This window comes from Monodelphis domestica, chromosome 5, assembly GCF_027887165.1.
Source record: "Monodelphis domestica isolate mMonDom1 chromosome 5, mMonDom1.pri, whole genome shotgun sequence".
NCBI classification, from domain to species: Eukaryota; Metazoa; Chordata; class Mammalia; order Didelphimorphia; family Didelphidae; genus Monodelphis; species Monodelphis domestica.
In genome coordinates, this window is record NC_077231.1 from 302,731,283 (window position 1) to 302,756,591 (window position 25,309).

General features: G+C 37.1%; 1 protein-coding gene across 15 annotated transcripts in view; it reads left to right on the forward strand.

Moving 5' to 3' along the window:
* The window catches only part of RBMS3 (RNA binding motif single stranded interacting protein 3), a 1,500,462-nt gene that overhangs the window by 1,179,577 nt on the left and 295,576 nt on the right, over window positions 1–25,309 (forward strand). For all 15 annotated transcript variants that reach the window (XM_056800925.1, XM_056800928.1, XM_056800932.1 and 12 more), the window contains one exon: window positions 23,288–23,445. In XM_056800925.1, coding sequence (XP_056656903.1) covers window positions 23,288–23,445 — 158 coding nt within the window. The remainder of the gene's footprint in view (window positions 1–23,287; window positions 23,446–25,309) is intronic.

Consider the following 25,309-nt stretch of genomic DNA (forward strand, 5'->3'; position numbering starts at 1 on the left):
CATCTCTAACTCATGAACCTTTTTTCCCATAGACATTTTCTTCCTCTTCCCTTTGCCTGTCTTTGAAGTGAAATCACTAGGTGACCAAATATATGTTGATTTAATTTGGAGGGTATTGTGAGGTGCTTCATTGAATTTCTTTTTCTATCATCCTCTGTAAAAGATGTTAGAATATAAATTTGCTATTATTTTCTTAGTGATCTTTTCTTTACAGTTACTTCCCTTGAGAATTGTACTATGGGACAGCCAAATGTCCCATGAAATAATATTTCTCATCACTTTTGATTTGTAACAGAATTAACTCTTCAAACTCTTTGACTTGGCTATTAAAAAAAAAGCCTGTGAGTCATTCTTTTATCTATCTATTCCTTTCGTTGTTAAAAATATCAAAATTAATACTGAATTAGAGGACGAGCTCCTTGAGGGCAGAGACCACTTTTGTTTTTTTTCTTGGATCACTTACCCCAGGGGCTGACATATATAAACATTTTTAAAAGTCCTTATCATCTGTCTTGGTAACAACTCTAGGACAGAAGAGCAAATGGTGTTAGGTGACTTGTCCAGGATCACACAGCCAGGAATTATCTGAGGCCAGATTTGAATCCAAGTCTCCCTGACTCCAGGCCTAGCTCTCCAGCCACTGTGCCACTTAGCTGCCTTTGGCATGTGTAAACATTTTTAAAATTGCTTGTTGACTGTCTAATTATGGTAGTGACCAATGCAACATCATCAAAAGAATGCCTCTCAGGCAGTTCTGCATATGACAGTAGATTGTGATAGCCTTGAAAGTACAGAGACTGTTTTTGCCTTGGAATCCCCAAATCCCAGCCCTTAGCACACAGTGCTTAGCACACAGTAGGTGTTTCATAAATGCTTACTGATTGATATGCGTTCTTTCTTTCAGTAGTAAGTTCATTCCTTGGTTATTAGAATGTGACCTCCTTTGAGAACCAGAACTATTTGATTTTGGGATCTGTATCTCCAGGGCTCAATGCAGTAAATGCCTATAGATGCTTTATCCATTTCTGAAAAATGAAAGGGAAAAAGAAAACCAAGCCTATGTACCTGTATGGCAAATCTTGTTCAATTCATTTCAACATAATTATTTGAAAGCACTTGATTTGGAGTCTATGAACCAGGGTTCTAATTCTATTTCTGTTGACAATCTGCTTCAGGCAAGTTTCAAGCTTGTGGAGCCAAAGGACACTCAGCCAAAAACAACAACAATAAATTGGAGTAGATGATCTCTACTTTTGTTTTTGTTTTTGCCCACATCCAATCCATCTAATATACAGCAGCCCTAAGGAAGACAATGTAATGTAATGGGAAATTCACTGCTTTTAGAGTCTGATACTACTGTATCAGTCACTTCTGTTGGCCTCAGTTTCTTCATTTGTAAGATGACAGAGATGGACCATCTGATCTCTTCTGAGGACCAGGCTAGTCAAATTGAGAAGGGTGGGGCACCAGGCTGGTCATGAAAGGAATTTGCTCTAGATGAAGGAAGAGAAAATCTTGTTTGAAAGATTGAGTTATCCCATGCTGAGGTCATGGGATCACTGATTTAGAGCTGTATAAAATCTGAGAAGTTGTCAAATCCAGTACTCTCATTTTATAGATGAGGAAACTAAGGCTGAAATAAATTAATTGACTTGTCCTTGGTCACACAGCTAAATTCAGGATTGGAATTCAGGTCTTTATCACTCCAAACCCAGTGATCTGAGAACTTTGGCATTTAATTGCTCTAACAGTAGGACTCTATCCCTTTCCTGTTAGTGTATAGTATGCTTCTCTTAATGAAATGGCAGACACAATGGGCTTTAAAAAAAACTCATTGAAGGATGGCATGTATTATTCCCAGTTTTAACACAATCATTTAAACCTTTGAAAACAAAGTCCAATTTTTACAATCACCTATTAGGGCTTTATCCACCAATCTGTGTTGGAAAACTTCATTTTCCTCACTTCTCTAGTTGCTATTTCTGAATCAATGAAGCCTAAATAATACCAAATCTGATGAGGGCAACAGAATGAGATGTAATGGGTATTTTATGGCCTGGAAGACTAGTGAGATTTTAATTGGAGATGATGCATCCATCCACCAAATGTTAATGTTCTTTACCTAGAACTCAATGTTACCCAGGAATACCAGGCTTTCTTCTCTTTTCCAAAGGAAATGCGTCCTATACTTATGCCTTATGAATAAATACAGATAGTCCACAGAGCATTGGATATCACGGTCAGTATCCCAAACAAGATATTGGAATTAGAATGACTCATGTATCTTTAATAAAAAAAAAAGAAAACAAACATGCATTTATTAAGCACCTACTTTGTGCCAGGCACTATGCTAGGGATGCAAAGGAAGGGATAGTGAAGATCTGGTTTTGAAGGAGTTTGCAATGTGATGGGTGACATATAATAGACAAAGAAATAAATATAATTCAACTGAGTGACATAAAGGAGAAATCTAATATTTGTGTCCACAATGTATCAGAATCTGTACCCATATGCCCACCTTCACATGCAGAACAGATGACTAAATATACATCAAAATGCAAGTAAGCAATAAATATTTAATTAGAAACAGAAAGGGAGGGAAGGCATTAGCTCTATTAGAGATGAAGAAAGGTGTTCTACAGACAGATGTGGTATCTGCTGAAGCTTGATGCTAAAGAGGCATTGGGGGAGGCAGAGATGGCTGAATGTATCTCAGGCCTGTGGGAGGGTCACTGTGAGGATTGCTAAATATACTGAATGAAAATGAAGCTGATTTGATTTGACCTTATTGTATAGGAGTGGGAGTGGGAATATAAAATGATATTGGAAAGAGAAGATGGTGCCAAATCATGAAGTCCTTTAAAAGATATACAGAGAAATGTGTCTTTTTATCTGATAGACAATAGGGAGCCAAAGCAATTTGTTGAGGAGGGGATTGACCAAGTCAGATCTGTGTTTAAGGAAAATCATTTTGGCACTTGTGTGAACAAGGAATTGAAGAGGGAAGAGACTTAAAGCAGAGATGCCAATCAAGCTTTTAACCATAGTTTTGGTGAGATGTGATGAGTACCAGAAATGCAGGCCAAAAAGTTTGCAAAATCTGTACAGAGAGCTCAAAATCCCTTCCATTTCTATAAGGGAGAGAGGGCAGGCATCAGTAAAATGACTTAGGCAGCCATGTGAAAAATAGATTCTAGCGATTCCAAAAGACTAGTTAGGAGCCTATTACTGTAGACTAAGTGAGACAAGATGACAGCCAGAACAGAATATGTTCCCTGATACGCCTTATATACATTCCAGAGATGAGTAAATTGACTTGAATTTTGAAATTTTGAACATTTGTTTTCAAGCATATAAAATTTGCCAGGATCAGCTTTTTCCAGTGCTCAAATCTCCTTTTCCTATAGTTAATCCCTGGTGCTTTTACTCTGTTGATGTAGCTCAGATGTACAAAGGACACTGAAACACAAGATTTTCCAAAGGTTTGTAGGTTTCCTCCATGTTGTCATGGTAGTGCCTGCTCTCCTCCTGTTAGAATGTAAGCTCCTTGAGGACAGATTGGTCTTTGTAGCCTCAGCATCCAGAAGAATGGCTGGAACATAAGAAATACATGCTATATAAATGACTTCTCGTTCCAGAGTAGCATTCTTCATAACTGGCATCTACTGTTAAACAAATCAGTCTTAAAATGCAAAGCCCGTCTGCCAGCAACTAAGAGATTAGCAGGCAAAATTGGCTCTTAATTGGTCTGTGGACTTAAATAGAAGCATCTGAATTCTCCCTCACTCAAACAGCTTTGCTAGAATTCAGTTAATGTTTTGTAGCTAGTGAGACGTTGTCGTCTGCTTCCCTTGTGTACTCATCCAAGATGAGACTCTTTATTTGTTGACTACTCCAAAGTCTTGACTAGGGAATTGTTTCTTATTCCAAAGAAGGAATTGAGTTTGGAGAGTTTTTGTTAACATTTTTAGGACAACACGCTAGGCTTCACCTACATTGGATTTGGGTTCGTTAATTAATTTTCTTATCTTTCATATTCTCATAGACTGAATTGACATGTTTTGTACATGTTTTCAGGGAAATCACAGTGTTAAAACTAAAATGGAGAATAGTACGGGCAGTACATTTAGAACTAAAATGGACTTTGAATTCATTTTCCTGCATTTTATAGATGGGGAAACTGAGACCCAGCAAGAAGAACTACTAAGATTACATAACCGATCAATGGAAGCAATGCAATTCAAATCCTGTTTCACAGGTCTAAAACCTCAACCTTTTCTATTATGTAGCCTGGCAATCCAAGGCTGAGAGACCTGACCCAGTCACCTCATTTTAGAAGTGAGGAACCTGAGATCCAGACAGTGGAAATGATCTGCCCAAGGTCACACAACTAGGAAATGAGAGTGCCAGGCCTCAGAATCCAGTTTAGGGACTTTTATTCTGGGACTTTTTCCACCAGAAACCTAAATAGGAATTATTGAAACTGGGACAAATTTAGTTTGGGGAAAGGATAGTCAGCGACACTTCAGAGAACATTCCATTCATAAGTGTAGTTATATGGGAAGAGAAGGCACCACAGTGTTCAGAGTTCAATCTAGGTTTCCATGAGGGAAAAAAAAAAGTAGATCCCATGAGAAGAGCACCACAGGGTTGAAATGATGGGAGCTTTAGTCTATGAACTTTTGTATCCCTCTGAAAGATGAGTTAGCAAAGAACTGGCTCTCTATCCCTTATTAATGTCAGCATCTTAAATAAGGCTAAGTACCTCTGACAACAGCTAGTAATACTCCAAATATTCATTGACCTGAAAAATGCATGCTGAAATCTATTTTTAATTCAGTAATGCTTTCAAACAAAGCATTGATGGCTTTTGTTTGTCAGAATCAGATACTTGTCAAACATTTATGCAAACTGTTTTTCCCTCTTTCAATCAATCCTGAGAATGTTTTTCTCTTCCATGTGTATAGAAAAGTGCTTAGCATAGTGCTTTCACACACAGTAAGTGCTTAATAAATGCGTCATACATTCATTATCAGTAGAAAGGTGGTATGTGTTCTACAAATCATTCTTTTTGGAATTCTCTTGGCTGTAATTGATGAGAGTTTTCTTGACTGTCCAGATGGACTTTATTGACATTGCTTTGATCATATATATTACCCTTTCAACCTTGCCTTCTTTTCTTTATGCCACTTTATCCAAGTGGCCCCATATTCCTCTAATTTCTTGAGAATTTTTTATGCCTCAGTAATAATTGATTACATGCACTTATCATAATATATTCAACAATTCCACAGTAACTGGGCATGTTTTTTTCCTAGTGTTTTTCTTTCTCATAAAACAATGCTCCTATGAACATTCTGTGTGCATGAGGTCCCTTCCCCTTAAGTAACTTCCTTGGCTTTACTGGCAATGGTGGAATCTCTTGAGAAATGGGTAAAAACAATCTCCAAATTTTTCTTTCATAGTTTCAAATTGCATTGCTGGGTAAACCAAGCCACAGCCATATCAGCAGTGAACTAGCAGAACTATCATTCCATAGTTTGTCCTACAATAGGTAGAATCTAAATAATGGTTTAAGATTTACAAAATATTTTATGAATATCTCATCTGAGATGAGAGAAATGAGTTTCCCAACTTTCTAGAGTCTTTGTTTGCTTGATGGCTGTAACATGAGATTTCAGTGCTGTTTCTTATTTATTTCTTATTAGTGAATTCAAACATTTTTTTCGAGATTGATAGTGGGACATTTTTCTTTTGGCGATTGTCCATTTTCTTTAACCATTTGTCAATGGCTGTTGGTAATTCTAATGAATGAATTCATATGCTAAGCATCATAACAACATAGAATATAGATATTTAAAAGCATACTATGTATATGGGAGAAGCATATTTATTTAGCCTATAGGAGAAATGGTTTGCTATTTTGATGTGTCCCATTTCATGTTTTACGGAACATCACAAAGTCCAATTGGATATTTCTTGGTGCACATGTGGTTTTTCAGAAGTCTTGTCATCCTTCCATACATGCCTTTCTTTACCTCACTCTAGCCCTGACACAGAAGTCAGTGACTTTAACTTAAGGAACAACTGTCTGGCATGCAATGAGGTCTAAATCCTTTCATTATTTTCTTCTTGTGACCTTTCACAAGTCATTCCTCATCTGAAGGTCTCTATGAAATGAAAGGACCATAAGGTCCCTTCCAACATTAATGATCTCAAATCAGAAGTACAGGCAGAGTAATGGAAAAAGAAAAGGGAACTGCCTTTATTGATGGAGGTTTGGAAATTGCTACCCTTTTATTCTCATTCCCATTTTTTGTTCTTCTTATTCACCGGGCATAATTCTGGAAACATTTTCTCTACCACTGCAGAATTCTTTAACTATTCTTTATGTTTGCCAACTTATATTCTTGGAGAGCTTCCAGGGAACTGAGAGGTCAAGTATATAACTGATCCAAGGTCACATATCCAGAATATCTCAGGTATGCCTTGAACTCAGGCCTTATTGATTTTAAGATTGACTCTCTCTATGTGAAACCTCATTGTCTTTCTCTGTGGGAAAATGGATAGAGTGCTGAACTTGGAGGTTGGGAAGACCTTAGTTCAAATCTTGCTTCAAATTAGCTCTTATTAGCTGCATAACATTCAGTAAGTCACTTAACTTCTCTTGACCTCAGTTTCCTCATCTATAAAAGGGATGTTGTATCTCTTTTGGGATTGTTGAAAGGACCAAATCAGATTATATGGATGAAGTATTTTGTAAACGTTAAAGCATCATATCAGTGTCAGTGGTAGTAGGAATAAAAGTTTTGGTGTCGGTGATGGAACTTGTACTAATAGTAGTAACGTGTCACTGACATATAGTGAGTTCTGATTTCGTCAGTGTAGATAGGAACTTGCTCATCTTCCAAGCCTTCTACCAATTAGTTAAGTAAATAATGGTCTTGGAGAGTGACTAGGACCAATGGCTTCACCCCCCTCTGCATCTAACCTGGATTTGAACATTTCAGAAAAGGTCATAGATGATGCTTGGAGAAGAAAGATAATCATTCTGGCCTGTGGAAGAAGTCTTTTCAGTCTGGTAGGATTTATTCTGTTTTGTGTTTGGCTCAATTACCCTTTGATAAAATAGAGTTACCTATCTTGAGATATTGGCAGTCTTTTCTTGGTGGATTCAGAGATATGCACTTAGCCAATAGAACCTCCTATGAATGAGAGCCCAGTGCAGTGCAAAATATGCTGAATATGTTATCAGAGGACCTGAATTCAAATCCAAGCTTGGCCCTTTACACTCTGTGCAGTAGTTGTTTATTTTGTGTCTTCCCTCCACTAGAATATGAGTTTCTTAAGAGCAGGGGATTCTTTCATACCTTTCTTCATCTCCCCAAAATTTAGCACAATGTCTAGCTCATAGTGGGTGCTTCATAAATGCTTGTTGACTGACAGACTCTGGGATAATTGATAATTTTTATTGTATTTTTTGTAAATATATTTTATTTTACCAATTACATGTAATAATAATTCTCCATATGTTTTCTACAGTTATATAATCCAAATTGTATCCCTCCTTTTTTTACTCCCCCTTCCCAGAGCTGGTAAGCAATTTGATCTGGGTTATCCATGTATTATCATACAAAACACACATTCTTATTGATCATTTGTGTAAGAGAAGGCTCATATAAAACCAAAACCCCAAATAAATTAGAGTAAAAATTATATGATTTGATCTGATTATAATGGATACTTTATTTTTTTTTTAGTATTCAGTTTCCTCATCTGTAAAATGGGAGAGAAGAATGCAATGAATTTTAAATCCCTTCCTCTTTCTAGCTACAGATTAATCCCTGTCTATTTATCAACAAACATTAAACCCTGATAAAGCATTATGCATTCAGCATTCTAGGCTTTGGGGATACAAAGACAAAAATGAAGTGGATGCTACATACCTTGAGCATTTTGCATTCTTTTGGAGAAGATGACATATGTGTTCATCTGTGTATATGGAGAGAGAGAGAGACAAAGTGTGTGTGTGTAAATATCTGGCAATTTAAGTAAAAGGAGTGCACTAGTAGCCAGAGGAGCTAGGTAAACCTTCATATAGATGACTCTTTAGCTGAGTTTTAAAGGGAATCAGGTATTCTAAGAGAAACAGACAGGTGAGAAAAGGCTTCATTTCCAAGAATGGTAGCAAAGGCACTAAGATAGGAAAAAAATGGTTAATTGTGTTGGAGGAACAGTAAGAAGCCCAGTTTGGCTACACCATAGACTGGAATAAGGTGAGGAGTAGACATTAAGACCAGAGTGGTAGATGGAGGCCAGGTTGTAGAGAGTTCGATTTTATCCCATGAATGATAGGGAGTTCCTGAAATTGATGAAATGGTTAGGAATATGCTTTAGAAAAAATCATTTTAGAAGCAATATGGAGGATAGATTGGAAGGAGGAGAGACACAGAGGAGGGACCAGTTGCAATAATCTGAGAGAGCTTTAGTGTGGTACTAACACAAGGCAATGGCCATGTGACTAGAGATCAGGAGAACGATTGTAGAGATGTTCCATCCAGATATCCCTCATCATTTCTTCCTCATGGCTTCCTTGCCTTCTTTCAAGTCCCAGCTAAAGTCACACCTTCTGCACACCTTCCCCATCCCTCTTAATTCTATTGCCTTCTTTCAGTTGATTATCTCCAATTTATCTTGTATCCAGCTTGTTTGTGTATAGTTTTTCGCATGTTGCCTCTTATTAGACTTTGAGCTCTAGTTGACTTGACTTGATTTATAAAGGCAGAACCACAAGATGTGGCACTTGATTACATATAGGGAGTGAACAAGAGTGAGAATTCAAGGATAGCTCTGAGTTTCCCTGACTAGGGAACTAGGAGATGCCCACATGAGTAAGAATGAAGCTCAGAAAAGGGAAAATGTTGGGGGAGAAAGAGATAATGTGCCAGGGCCAGCTATGGACATGAAAAGCAATATGAATGTCGGAGCATTCAGTTATTTAATTCTCTAAATGCTTTCAAAATTCATCAAATACATCTCTCTTTTTCAAAAGTCATACAGTGATGACTGGGACATTTTTGCAGTCTCTGAAGGCTAATAAAATAGAAAAGAAAAACCAAAGAACTTATTGTTGCCCCTTTATCCTTGGGAGCAGTCACTTCACTCTGTCCTCAAACAGAAATTGTTCTTACAGATTTAAAATACTAAAACAAGTGAAATAATGACAAAGACAAAAACTTAATTTATATTCCCATGAATGCATTTATTTTTAATCCAAATATTTAATCCAAATGCTACCCATAATTCTTAGGAAACCACTCATATATTTCTACCCCTTACTTTCTGTCTTCCTGTATACAAATACATTGTCATGTATTTGCATCTCCTCTTTTGGAGTGTCAGCTGACAGTTAGGAAGCCTTGAATCTCATATTTCTCTCTGGTCCCTTGTAAAGAAAACAATGGAAATATGTGTCCAAGAAAGTGGACAGATGGAGTCTGGAGACAGTAGGGAGCAATAAAATGCAGCAAACACAAATCCCCCAAACAGTATGTGTCCAGGCTTGCTGTCTTTCTTGAGGTCAGGGAAAGGTCAGCTATTCCTCTCTCTGTGGGCTCACTAGGACAATAATGACCTGTGGAGAGGTAGGAAGTATAATTTGGGGATATCTGGTTTTGTTTTTCCTTTTAAAACTGTTTTCTGTAGAGCCTTTGGGTCCAATTTGAGCATTAGTCCTGATTGCCATGGTATACTTTGAATGAGGAAAATAGTACGGCATGTTAGGAAAGACAAATACATAGATACACAGGTTAATAAACTAACAAAAATAAATTAAATTGATAGATGAATTAAGGAGTGAATAAATAAATAAATGTATAACTAGATGAATAGACAGATAGAAAGACAGAAAGATAGATAGAGATAGACAGATAGATAGATAGACAGACAGATAGATAGATAGATAGATAGATAGATAGATAGATAGATAGATAGATAGATAGATAGATAGATAAACTTTGATCTGGAATCCTAGAAGTAGAACATAAAAATTTCGTTAAATGCTGTAGCTAATTTGTTGTTATTGTTGCTGTTGCTATTGTTGAGGTATGTTTTTTTCTCCTTTGTTTTTCTCATTGTGTTCCAAGAATTGAGTATGGTTCTTAGCACATAAGAAAATACTTAATAAATGATTGTTGGGTAGTATTATTGAATTAAAGTACTGCTCTTTCGTCCTGACCACATCATAACCTTCATCAACAAACTTCAGTGACTGCCTATTATCTCTAGGGGCAAATACAAAACCTTTTCTTCTGCTTTTAAAGCCCTTAATGAAATGCATCTTTCCTTTTCTCTATAGTCTTCTTATTCCTTATTTCCTTCTACCTATATTAAGTGCCACTTGCTACCCATATGGTCTTGGGTAAGTTATTTCTTTCCTGGGCTTCAGCTTTCTCATCTATGATTGGGGATGGGGGTTGGGAATAGCAGAATGGTTGGAATTATGTGTCTTTTAACATCCCCTTCACTACTAGATTTATGATCCTATGATTTAGTCATTGGTAAAAAGATCAAAAGAAAACTGGTTATGCCATGAGGAGATTCTAGATCAGTCCTACTCAGATAAAGAAATGGAATGTTCCCACTAATATGTTCATTAGTATAAACTTCTTTATTCTCAACTGGAACCAAGTCAAGGACACAGGATCTTAATTTTAGGTATGGAAGAATATTACAAAGTCTGATCCAAACCTGACAATTTAGAGTTGAGGAAACCAAGGTCTAAAGCTATTAAGTGGCTTGGGAAGGATTAGGAAGGTAGTAGATTGAAAATTTGAATGCAGTTCTTCAAATATCAACACTCTTTCCACTGTATTACCATTTAGAGAAACATCTTTGTGGATAGGTTGAGGTGGATTCCACCAAGAATAATGGAGATTTAGAATCCCTCTCCAGGTGATTTACTTGTGAAACCAAAAAGAAAATTAGATTATATTTTAGCAAGAAGATCAAAGGAAATTAGTTGTCCTTCTTTTTGTAACCTACTGGTTTATTTAATCATCCCATGCAGACTATTCTTATGTGCCACAACAATCAAAGATCACAAATGTCGCCCTCCACCAAAAAAAGGGATTTTCTAAAAGGCTGGGTGCTAGTTATGATTCAACAGTGTAAGAAAGTGGAACAGAGGGAGAAATCTCAACCTTTGACTGTATCATGCAAAAAGCATTTTCTTGTTCTAAGCAGTTCATAGAGTACCAACAATTCTGAAGCTGGCAGAGAGGCTCTTAATGAGTTTTTCCCATTTTAATGTACGATAGGTTCCCAATTGTATGATTTTAAGAAGCTTAGCAATTTGGTGTCTTCTAAATAATGGCAGTTGTTTTATACTCTAAATACACTTGGGGAAATCTGGGATATTCTAGCTTCTTTGGTGTATGAGTCTTAGAGGACCTAATTGACTTGAACAGTGGAATTGGGCCTTAAAAAAAAGACCACATTTTTTGATTAATGGACCCAGTAATAAATCATTAATCTTTTTAGCTCATAAATATTAGGAATGTAATTCTGCTTTTCCCTCCCTCGGTGATATATTCCTAGGTTCTCTCGCTGATACAGTGGCCATATTTTAAAGATCTCCTCATCAATTTAATAGTCTCTCCTCCAGCTAATTTAATATAATGGCCAGCAGGATATGCATTAAAGAGAAAAAATGGAACAAAACTTGATACAGATAATTGTCCTTTTATGAAAATGTTTTTGATACTTCACATTTTAGTCACAGACACAGAACCAAAGATTTAGATCAAGAAGGGGACATTTGAAGCCATTTAATCCAACTCTTGAGTATGGAAATTGAGACAGATGGGAAAATGAGGCATAGAAAGGAGAAAGAATGTTAGATTTGCTTAGAGAAGGCCTAGTCCAATACTACTCCTCTCTCCCACTCTAGATATGTCTTCAGTTTATATTGGATGCTGCACTTTTGTGTACCAATTGGCTCCCCATGGGAAACTGTTAACCACTCGAGGGTGGACATGAGTTCATTTTGGTCTCAGTATTCCTCATGCCTCATGAAGCCCAGAATAGAGTAGGCACTTAAAAGATGATTATGGAATTGGTTTGGATTAAATTGTGAGGTCCTGTGCAAATCATTGACTACTCACTACCAGTAGATGAGAGAAAAGTACAGTACTGAGCTTTCTCGGTAGCAAGTTCTGAGATGATTATAGCTATGTTTTGATGCCATGTAAATGGTAATTTATTGATGATGTAATCCAACCTCTTTGTGCATACTCCAAAACAGTTGGAATAATAATATGGTATTAGAGAAAGAATTCTTTAATTTGCAATTAGCAGTTGCCTTTACTACTAAATTTGACTTACTAAACTGTGCCATTTTAAATAATAGGATATAATTTAAAGAAAAATACTGAATGTGGTATCAAGGGAAATGTGTTCAAACCCTGCCACTAAATATCTGCATGACCTGGGGCAAGTCCCTTCCCTTCCCTGGACCTTATCTTTGTGATTTGTAAAATGGATTTGGGAGTAAGGAAAATGTTAACCTAGATGATCATAGAGGTCTGTTCCATTTCTAAGTCCTTGAACCTCATTTAAAGGCCCTCTCTCTAAAACTAAGCTTGTATTCTTCCCCACTCCTCCACTCCCATCTTCATCATGTGTTCTTATATAATAATGAATAGAAGCTAAGGAATGGCTCCCCAAGAGCTTTCCTTTCTGGATTGATGAGGCTGCTTTTGTTGTGAAGTCACTGGTGGCTGTAGAGCCTGTGACTCCATTTGGGAGTTAAGATTCCAGGGCAGCAAATTCTCTTGCAACCTGGATGAAGCAACAAGGGATGTGCCAGCTTTTGGTTGGAATGACAAAATCTTGCCTTTGTAAAAGAAACAGCCGATTAGAGCAAGTTGCTCCCATGATATTAAAACAAGCATTTGTTTTTAGAGTTAGTTCATGTGCAATTGACTCTTTTTAGTTTAGGAATACATTTAAATTCCTGCAAATAAGATTCCCTGTTGATGAAATTCAACCAATATCCTAGGCCTTATGCCCTATTTTTTTTTTTTTTTGTTACTCCTAGTCAGCATTTAAAGTTCTTTTCAATCAGATTCCAAAAGGCATTTTCAGGCTTATTACCATTTTTTCCCAGTCTTGCAATTGGCAGTCTCTTCACACTCTAAATTCCATCTCTCAGGGCAGCTAGGTGGTTCAGTGGATTGAGAGCCAGGTCTAGAGATGGGAGATCCTGGGTTCAAATCTGACCTCAGATATTTCCTAATTATGTGACTCTGGCCAAGTCACTTAACCCCAATTGCCTAGTCCTTATCACTTTTCTGCCCTGGAACCAATGTATGGCATTGATTCTAAGGTGGAAGGTGATGGTTTAAAAAAAAAATCCACCTCTCATCTCGGTTTCTTGATCAAGGCTGTATACCTTGACCTGCTCACACTCAAGTCTATCATATATTCTTTTTTCATCTTGCCTTCTTGAAACTTCTAATTTCCTTGAAAGCTCAATTCAGGTGCCACCCCCTAGAGGATGTCTTGCATGACACCCCTGGCTGTCTTCAAGTTCCTCAGTTATAAAATGAGGGGGCTAGTCTAGGATTTAGAGTAGAAAGGTACATGAAGCTTTATTTCATCCACACCCCTAATTTTACAGATGAGGAAAGTGAAGAGATGAGATGGTGACCCTCTCAAGCGCCACATCATAAGATCAATATATGAATACATTTTTAAACAAAGCATTTCTCCACAATGTTGTATGTGTCCATGATGTGTTTTTTTTATTTTATGTAAGAGTGTCTTTGTATCCTGTGTATAGAATTTAGATGGATACCATAATGAGTCCTGGAAATTTCAAGATATTCTTCGTTTTTTTGGTAAGACTTCTGGCAATATCAAGATATCCCTCATCTCTTGCTCTTGTGTTAAAAATCAACTATACAAATAGAGGATGGGATGATAGCCAATGATAGACATCTTTTCCCCAACATGTCTAATGTTTTTTATGTGGAAATTATCTGAAAATTTTAGAGCATAGTAAAAATCAATACAGGGACAGCTAGGATAAAACTCTAGATCTAAAATCAGGAAGACTCATCTTCTTAAGTTCAAATCTGGCTTCAAGCACTTACTGTGTTCCCTGGGTAAGTCACTTAAGCCAGTTTGCCTCAGTTGCTCATCTATAAAATGAGGAGAAGAAAATGGTAAATCACTCCAATATCTTAGCCATAAAAACCCTAAATGAGGTCACAAAGAATCAGACATGACTGAAATGACTGAACAATGAATGTGAGTCAATAGTGTGAAGTTTCACACAAACAAACAAAAAACTTTTACAATCTTGGATTAAATTAAGAGAGAAACAGAGGTCCAGATGAGGGCAAGTGAGAAAACCATTCTTCTGAGGCCTAGTCAGGTCATATTTGCTGTGACTAATATATGGTGACAAAGACAATAAAAGGACAGAGGAACCTCCCATATGAAAATTGTTTGCGGAGCCTGGGAATATTTAGATTAAAGAAGAGAAACCTTAGGGCTCTTTGTAGATCTCTGCAACAGGAAGGGCTGTCAAATGGATGAAGTTCTCAGAAAATGAAGAACTATTATAAATGAAAAACAGGAATTACATTACACTTGTTCTATTGAGCCTCGGAGGGCAGTTTGGAACAATAGGTGTAAATAATATAAAAATTTTGGTTTTATCTTTGGAAAACCTTCCTAACAGTTAATGCTATCCCGAAGAGGAGTGGGTTACTGAGAGCAAATTTCCCTTCACTGGAGATCTCCAACTAGGCAAGGATGGAAGCAGGATTCTGGTTGTGGCCCCATTCAACGTGCTAAATTCTCTTTATCCTTTATTATTCAAAGTAACTATGATTGATTTTGTGCCTTTGGCTTCTCAAGAAAGGAGAGAATGGGCTCAAATGCTGTGGAAAATTCCTGAGGTTCTTCTGGTCCCGGCAATATAATAATTTCTATATACTTAGTGGCATTGGGGAAAATCAGTAGTATTTTCCTTTTATTTATCTCAAGAAATACAGTTGTCACTGGTTAGGACTCATGTCACAACTTGGTTCTTCTGGGATCTCAACAGGCAGGTGGATGTTAAGAGTTTATGTCCCTAAAGACTACCCTCAGTGCTAGTCCATGAGAAAATGTGTGATTTTGTTTTACAATATTGAGTAGTTCTCTATAGTTCTGTTCCCTGTTCTAATTGTATGACCTTCAGGGCATTGAATGAAGATCTATCACTAGGTATGATAGCACAATAGATGACAATGAAACTATAGAGATCTCAATATTGTAAAATGTTAATTTAGCATTTTCTCACAGGAAAACTCAACACTTCAGGGCTGATAACTGGGGAAACTGAGGTCGAGTCCATGAAGTGAGCATGGCAGGAGAAGCCAAGTCAATCCCGGAATGCAATTTTACCGCTTGTCCAAGGAAAACAGGTAATTCCAATTTAGACATCCAGACTTGGGTTCTTAGTTATTTTATTACTCATGCCATGTGGAATAAAAAATCTGGGTACCTTGAACACATTCATTTAGAGGTCCTATTTGATCACTTCATCTAAACTTATGAGAGGCTGATGTTATATCTATCATTCAGCCATTACAATTGGGATCAGAGGACCCACATACACCTGATAATCCCAATGATATATACTCTTTCCAAGGATGCAACATCTTTCCTGAGTCATTTTTAATGAAATTGTTGTTGCCAATCTCTTTGAATCTAAATAAAGTCCCTTAAGTGCCTATTTATGAGCAAAGCATTGTGATAGTCTCTGGGAACAAATGCTTGCCCTCCAGGTTCTAACATTCTAATGCCCTTATCAATTTCCATTCTTTCATGTACTATTCAGCTTGAGCCTGCCTCCTACATAGGAAGAGTTAATCAGTTGCTCTGGCCCAATGACCATGGATTTACAATGTGTAGAAAAAAACCCATCATCCCGTCTACTCTGAAGGAGAACAGAAAGATGATAGTTGTGATGCCCCAGTGTAGCATCTTCAAAGGAAAGGCAGCACAGAATGGAGAAGAACTGGGCAGAGCACATGCCATTTCCTAGGGTATAATAGAAACACTCCTTGCTTGCCAAATTCCTATATTCTTCAAAAATTTTAAAAAAATTAAAAAAAAAAGATTGCGGGGAAAAAATACAAAGAAAAGGATAAATTCAGAGACAGTATTTTAAAAATAACATATGATCTACAAAATGATCTTTCTTCCACAGGAAATTAAAGGTCCTTTTGCATCTTAGGAAGCACTAAATGAAATGTTTAATCATTCACTCTTCTTCTGTAAGCAAAGGCCAGAGGACCCCTTGTAGGAATGTTGTAAGAAGGGCTTCTTGTTTAAGTAGAGGTGGGATTAGATGGCCTCTGAAATCCCTTGAAACTCAGTTTTTCTGATTCCTTGATCACTCTTTGCCATGCCTACACATGAATAAAGCTTTCTATGTTCAAATATCTAGCTTGATACAGGAAAAAAAATTCTCAGAGTCAGCATTTATTTAACCTTGGAAGATTGGATCATAGAACTTAGGGTATATCTGCTGATATGTCTGTTTCCTTGAAGATAAAGGAATATATCCCTGACCTTGGTGTGGAGGACAGAGCTGAACATTTGCCCCAGATGTTCCCTTTAAGTTCCTTACCATTAGGTATGATGGAGGCCAAGAGGGGCAGGGTGGTCCTGTAGAAAGAGCTATGGATTTGGAGTGAGATGACTGGTTTGAATCTCAACACAGCTGTTTTGATATTTCACAAATTACTGAATGTTACCTCTTGGGCTTCAGTTTTCTCACTTGCAAAATGAGGGGGGATTTGATTCATTGATATTATAAGGTCCTTCTTAGCTTTAAACCCATGATTCCATTTCATCAATATGTGTCAAGTCCCAGTTTCAGCTGATACCTGTTAGAAATTCATCTTTTATGTGGAGTCTTAGTTTCCTGGGAAACACAGTTCAGAAACAGGACTTGAAACCAAGATTTCCTTACTTTAAGGCCTCCCTCTACTACCTGCCAATCTGCCTCATTAAGACACATGTTTACTTTAAAAACCATCAATCTCATTTTTATTTGAATAATTCCTTCAGGGAAATATATTGCTTCTTGGATTCTTAGCTAAGTTCAGTAGCTACCATCTGGGATGTACCAAAGGAAATATTCAGAAACAAAGGCTGGATGGATACCTTCTTAAAATCTGTCTGTCCTTGATTCTGGCAAGGAGGAAAAAAAAGTTTAAAATGCTTTGCTTTGCTTTGGTTCTTCTGGCAATCAAAATTATCCACTCTGTTGAAAAAAATAATCAGCATTATTTCCCCAATGTTTAGTTTTACTTTCACAGAGGAAATTCAGGCAGCATGAAGGGTTGTGGTAGAGAATTGAACTAAGAACAACAGGGCTTGCGTTCAAATTCTGACTTTGCTACTTATCGATTGTGTGACCTTGGGCAAATTAATTCTGCTCACTGTGTCCCATAGGTTAAGGGAAAGGATTAGATCAATGGTTCTTAGCTTCTTTGTGTTGTGGATCCTTTTGGAAGCCTCATGTATCCTTTCTCAGAATATTTTTTAAAAGATATAATTGAAGGAAATGCCCAATTTCAGTATAAGGTTAATGGAAATAAAGATTTAATTTTTCCCATCCTAGTTCATTGACCCCCTGAAATCTGGAATTTGTGAACCTCAGGTTAAGAACCCTTGGATAAGACAGATTTCTTTCCTGCACTAGATATAGGATTCTATGTATTCTTGTGATTTCACATGATCTTTGAAGTGCAGGATCTTGAGATCTCAGATTGGGCTTTACACAGAGGTGGGCCAAGCTTTTGGGCTGTTAGGTCAATATCCAAAAGCCATAATGTTCTGACCAGCTGTACCTAAAAACAAAACTAAGCCTTACTGGGGCCTTTCAGACAAGAAACATGTGGGCTTTGTTTTTACTGGACAGAGGGAGTGGGAACACAAAAAATTGTTTTTCTTTCTTTACCAGCAATCTCAAAGGATCAAAGGGCTGCTTGTATTTGCCTCAGTCAATAGGTTAATGATCAAGAATCCTTCCCACATTGCCTTCTAGTCCCCTTTATATCTAAGAATGTTCAGTGCTAATAACTTAGTGTCTCTGATGGTAAGTATAGTGCCTTTCAGATACAAGTACAGACAATGACATTTTAGCTCTCGAAATCTCAAGTATAGTGGAAATCTCTTTTTAGGATCAGGCCATCCATCTTAGGCCATGCTTATTTCATCCAATGGCAATCATATACAACCTCCAACTGCAAACAGATAAAGTAGGTGAACCCTCCATATGGCTTCACTTTTCTGTTCAGCTGGAATGGAAATGTCTCAATGCTATTTAAAATAAGTAAAAAGCTGGGCCTTGAATAATAGATATGAAATATTGAAAAAGAGGAAAAGATAAAGGGAAAGGGGGCTATAAAAAGGAAAAAGAGGAGGAGGAGGAGAAAAAAGAGGAGGGGTGGCTGGACAAGTAAAAGGACTGGGATTAGAAAATTTAAGAGGAAATAAATCATCTTTTTCTAACATATTTATTATCTTTGATCAAATGAGATAATGTATGTAAAATGCTTTGTAAACTTTAAAATTTGGAAATCGTGAGTCATCAAATTTATTATTTAAGATCAAAATACATGATAGTTTAATGTAAACATATACATGTTTAATATAACATATTTAAAGAAAATATAATTTTAATATGACATATAAATAATACTTTGATTATTTTAATTGTTTTGTGAAATGATTGAAACAGCCTCCATTTTCATAGACAAGAAAAAAAAGCTAAGGATTAAAATTTTTCTCACGATTTTTTAATGGAATTAAACATGCAATAAGAGGAAACTTGACTACCCCAACAGTGATGAAATAGAAGGGATTGTTCCGGGACTGGGATCTATATTGAATAAGGAAAAGTCCTTATAGCTGAGGGCCTATGTAGGCTTCTATTCAACAGTTCATTGATACATTTTGATGTTCTGCTGTGTATAATCCATTCATTCAGTCGCACTTTAAGATTTACTACTGTGTGTAAGGTGTTATATGATTTGTCTTTCAATCAAGAATGAAAATGAGTGATAGCTATTTTAAAGTCATTTGGCAGGCAAATTCTAAAGATTTTTCTTGTTTCTCTAGGCTTCCATTTGACTCAAACTCCAAGTAGAGTAGAAGAAGAGCAAGAGTATGGCAAAGGCCTTAAAATGGAGGTGACGACCTGGGTTCTAGTTCAAGTTCCATCAATAAATAAGCTGTTTTTATGGACAATCTTGATCATGGCCCTTATAACAAAATTCTTTGGGCCTCTATTTCTTCACATCTGAGGACCATAAGAGATAGTATTTAAATTCCCTTACAACTCTAACAATCTAAAATTTTATGAAAATTTAAGCTTAATTCCTGAATTCAAATGCAGCTTTAGATAAAGTCACTTAACTCTATTTGTCTCTGTTTTCCCATCTATAAAATGAATTCAAGAAGGAAATGGCAAACTACCCCAGTATTTTTACCAAGAAAACTCTAAATAGGGTCAGAAAGAGTTAGACATGTCTGAAAAATGACTAAACAACCAAAATAATAAAAATTTAAATCTAAGAACAATACAACACAGCACTTTTCTCCAAGGAAAATGGGGGGGGGTATTCAATTGATGGAGAGTTGGCTATAACATAATACCATTTCAGAAAATTAGAAAGAAAATGATTACAAAAGGAAAAATCCTGATATAATTTGAGCTTATTTTGAGGAAAACAATATAAAAGGTTTTGTACAAAATGCCCACCCAATCCAATAAGCATTTATTGAAAACCCTCTCTGTCAGATGCTAGGGATACAAAGACAAAGTTTAAAAAGTTTCCTCTGCCCAGGGGCCTAACATTCTGTAAAATAAAGGAATAAACATTTACTGGGTATCCCAGGCACTGTCCTAGGTACCAATCATAGAAAGATAGAAATGAGAAAATGTCCCTTTTTTTCATGGAGCTTAGCACCTAACACATCTCCTGATTGTTGTGAGGATCAAATGTGGAGTTAATAATTGTAAAGTTCTTAGCACAGTGCCAGAAAAATAGTAGGTATTTAATAAGTATTTGCCTTTCCTTTCCTTTTTTCCTTCTCTCCCTCCTTCTTTCCTTTTCCTTCCTTCTTCCTTTCTTCCTTTTCTTACTTCATTTCTTTTATTTAAAGGATTTTTTATCTTTTTTCCATATTATATGTCAGTATCATTTTTAACAAATCATTTTCTGACATTTTGAGATCCAGGTTCTCTTCCTTCTTCCTACCTCTCCCCCTTCCCCAAGTCACAGGTAATATGATATGAGTTATATGTGTATATGTGTTGACGATGTAAAAGAAGAAACACATCACTTTCATTAGTATAAAAAAATCATGGAGAAATAAAATGAAGAATGGAATGCTTCAATCTGTATTCATACTCCATTAGTTCCTTTTATAGCATTTCCCCCTCTCTCCTTCCTTCCTTCCTTCCTTCCTTCCTTCCTTCCTTCCTTCCTTCCTTCCTTCCTTCCTTCCTTCCCTCCCTCCTTCCTTCCTTCCCTCCTTCCTTCCTTCCTTCCTTCCTTCCTTCCCTCCCTCCTTCCTTCCTTCCCTCCTTCCTTCCTTCCTTCCTTCCTTCCTTCCTTCCTTCCTTCCTTCCTTCCTTCCTTCCTTCCTTCCTTCCTTCCTTCCTTCCTTCCTTCCTTCCTTCCTTCCTTCCTTCCTTCCTTCCTTCCTTCCTTCCTTCCTTCTTTCCTTCCTTTCTTCCTTTCTTCCTTTCTTCTTTCCTTCCTATAACTCACAGGGACTACCATTTATTACATATGTGATGTTGGAAAACTTATGTTTCAAAAATAAAACGCATTTTGACTTCTTCACACAAGATGCTCTACTGTTAAAGTACCAGATGTCCAGACATCCCAGAATTCTTAAGTGTCCATTTACTTCCTTGGATACCAAATTCCTTCACAACTAAGTCAATTCATTGTAATGCAACGTTTATTGAATGCCTACTCTGTAGATGACAGAAGCAGCTGTGGCGTAGTGTGTAGAGAACTGGCCTCAAAGCCACATATACCTAGCTTCCAGTTCCTATTCTAATACATACTGACTATAGATTCCTAAACAAGTCCCTTATTTTTCTAAGAAACTTTAAGACTTGATGTTTAAGAGAATATGCTGACTTGCACTGTTGATGGAGATTCCTCACCCCAGAGTCCCCTATTCAAATAAAATAAAAAATCTAGTCCCCATTCCAAGTCTATATGAATGTCTGGGTAAGATTTTAATGGATGAATACAATAATTAAATCATCTTTGGAGTTGTGCTAATTTGTTTTGTTAATAGTATGTAATTGGGTTTCATGTGAAAATATACTTGGATATCTCATCTCCAATTTGCATACTGGTGGTATATAAAAGTTCTGTTTTAAAATTTGACCACTTAGGGTCATATTTCCATAAAGTATTGCAGGATAAGGGTTTGAGAATGGCTGACAGAATATCCATTTAATCACAATGTGGTTAATTGAACTGGTATTACTCACTATTCATTTTATTGTTGTTGTAGTAAAAAAAAATATATATATATATATATATATATATATATATATATATATATCACTATTACCATTCCTATGAAAATGGACCTTAACTATATCTGTGGTGAGAATCAACTTGTGAACACCATGGACACATCTGTCTTCCCTTCCCCAGTACCATAGTCTCCAATGGGGCTAACAGAAGAGAGAATCATTCTTTGGGTGATGGATTAAACTTTGAGAAAAGGCCTTAATTAAGGTGTGGTATAAACCAAACTAGTCAGCCCAGGCCCATAGACTGAAACTCAGAAGTTTCTTTTGTCACTTTAAGGTCATCTAGTACCAAACCCTAATTTTCCAAAGAGGGGAAACTGAGAGACCCTGTGAGGTAAAATGATTTGTCATGGTTCCAAAGCTATACTTTTCTAGGCCTAGTAAACAAACCTATGCTATGTCAACAACTCTTTCCAATGTAAAATATTGAACACAGAGGGGAAAAGGGGAGGTGGAGAGGAAAGAGCACTGTCAAGGAAAGCCTAAAGATAAAAATACTGTTTTTATTAAGACAAGTCAGGGGTTCTGGTTTGTTACACTGTGAGCAATCTCTCATTATAAATGGGGAAATTGTGGAGGGGAAGTGAAAGGAAGATTGCCATCTAAGAAAAGTAAAAGTTAAAAACAAAAGCCTTTGGTTATGAGAATAGAATAAGGAACAGCTGATGGATGACCTAACTGCTTCTTTGGTATTCTTATATCATCCAGAGAAAGAATGGAGGGCCTCCCAGTATGTTGAGAGATGCCTTTCCCAATATATAAATATACTCTGGGCAAACTTATAGGAAGACATAGATAAAGAGTTGTGCAGGTGAAACAGGTGTACATGAGTGATCTCTCTTGTTAGAGGACATGCCCACTCATGAAATCACAGGCCATTTGGAGTATTTGGGAATGAAGGCTAGGGAAATGGCCTTGTCACAAAGAAGGAGTGTATGGGTGACCTGGAAGAAGAGGAGTTTCTGTTGAGTGATGGGGACAGAATTCATAATCCCTAACTTCCTATCAGGTGCTTTACCCTTCAGAAATGCTTTTCTAAGGTCTTCTGACTTCTGGCATCCCTAAAGGCACTTGTCTCTGGTCCTGCATGACTTCCTGGTGTCTGAAAGACCTGCCTCTTGTCCAGAGTGATCCAGTCTGAGAGACTTGGGAAAGGGGCATCACAAAGAGTATAAATTAGAGTATCAGGAAGAAGTGGGAACTTTTTTATCTTGGGAACTAAGTAGTTGTACAACAGGGCATGGTTCTTAGAAGAGAAGGCAGCAGGCCACACGTGGCTGGTGCCTTCTCTTTGTCTAGCCCACTTTTTATTATTTAATAAACAAATATAAATTAAAAAAAAAGAAATGCTTTTCTATTAACTCTGGGATTCCACTGAAATTGCTTAGCTGTGTACATGTGATACACCCCCCCACCCCAGGAGAATGTAAGCACTTTAAGGGTAAGGACCATTTCATTTTTCTTGTGGTATCACCAGGATTAACATAGCACCTTACAAACCATAAGCATTTAATAAATGCCCTTGGAGTTTCATTGAATTGCATTGTAGGAGCCCAGAGAGTTTTATTTGTTTGATCATTAAGCCCCGAATTAGTAGGCACTGACATCTGTAATATAATGCAATTGTTTCTGTTCTTTTTGTCTTAGCAACAAGAACAAGATCCCACAAACCTATACATCTCCAATTTACCCATTTCCATGGACGAGCAGGAATTGGAGAACATGCTGAAACCCTTCGGTCATGTCATTTCCACCAGAATATTGAGAGACGCCAATGGAGTCAGCAGAGGGGTCGGATTTGCCAGGTGAAATTCTTGCTCCAATTATTCAGTTCTTGCCTTCTTTGTTCCCTTCACTGTACATTCCATTCTCCATCTCAGAGACTCAGGGATTTGACATTTATAAAGCTGAAAATGACTTTCAGCCTATCATGGAGATGCTTCTGTCTTTGAACCAATGAATGTTTAACTATCCCATAAGCTACCATTTGTGTAAATGGCTACATGTGGGGGCAAAATCCTAGATATTTATGCTATTTAGCCCTCCTCCCATTGTTTCTGCCAGCCTTTGTTTTAGCAAGCTCAGATCCTGCCAGGCTGTGACATAGATAATAAATGCCCAGTACCCAACAGCAAAATAACCCATGTGGTGAATAAAGTACTCAGAGGGTTTCACATAGATTTCCTGAGAAAGAAAGGTAAATTTCCCAGTAGGAAGGAGAAAGACGAGGAAGCATATCTGGAGAAACTGAAATTGTTGGGAAGCCCCAAGGATTCCAGAGCCTTAAGAGAAGGTCAGGAGGAGTATTTGCATTGGAGAGGCTCTGACTGTTTGTTTTTTGATGTCTTAGGCAGAACAGAGGAAAAGCTGATAGCATTTCTGTCATTGATGGGGAAGAAGGATGAGTTTTCATTTTAACTTTGAGGAAATGTTTACAAAAAGGGGTCACAGCCAGAAATGCAGCTAAAATGATTGTCTCTGCTGTGCTTTCACGAACATAAAAATCAGAAAGGCTGAAAAGAAGAAAATAAATGGAGTTGGAAAGAAAAGGTAAAATAGTGATTTCAGGGTGTAGTCCATGATCAATTGGTATTTCCTGGGCCTGTGGCTAGCAAACTTGGTCGTCTTGCTTCCCTGATAGGGATCATTTAGTCAGGTATTCCAAAGAATAATAGACTTTTGCCTGTTTTCTTTCCTTTGATTTATCTTTATCTGTCTCAGCTGTTACCAGCTACCCCCGAAATCTGTACCCCTTTGCCTCTCTTCTATTTTACCTTCTGAAACCCTCATTCTAGAACTCTCCTTTGCATATCATTTCCACTTCTACCTTCCAGAAACCTTCAGCCCTCCAGAAAATGCCCCATCCTTGGCCACATCTCTTGAGAATGGTTTCTCCTCTTATCTGTAATAATAATCTGGATGATAAGAAGATGCTATACTCCTCCACTCTTATTTTACTTCTGCTGCCAACATTCTTTAAACTCCTCCACTTAAATTTACTCTATCTCCAGCACCCAGCCAGGACCTTTACTTCTATCATCTCTTAGTCCTTTCTTAATTCTTTCTCATTAATTCTCTGTCAGTCTTCCTCTTTACCTCCATCTTGGGAGCCTACAAAAGACAAATCAATGTCTTTCTCAAACTCCTCATCTTCTTTCTACCTCATTCAACCAAAGACATGCCTTTGATATCACTATCATTAATAATTATGTGATGCTTCCATTGTCTGGAAAGATGAAATTCCCTTCTCTGAAGGCCATTGCCTGTTCTTCCATCTCTTTTTTTCCATTTTTCTTGCTAAACCTTTTCTTCATGCTTACTTTTTCATGCCACGGACCCCTCATGTAGACATTGGATAAAACCATTGAACCCTCATCTCAAAATAATATTTTAAAGGAATCATATAAATTACATAGAATCACAAAGAAAAATATTTATAGCAAAATGCAATTATCAAGAAAAGAATTTCTCTGTTCTTGCTTCCTGCTCTACAATTACTTTCCCTTAGTTTGACATTTCATTGTTTCCATGCTATCCAGCCCTTTGCCCAAAATTTCTGTAGCAGCCAAGTGGCTAGTAAATAGAGTCAGGAAGACAAGAGTTAAAATCCTGTCTTAGAAATGTGTAGTTTTGTGACTCTCAGCAAGTCACTCTCTTAACCTCAGTTTC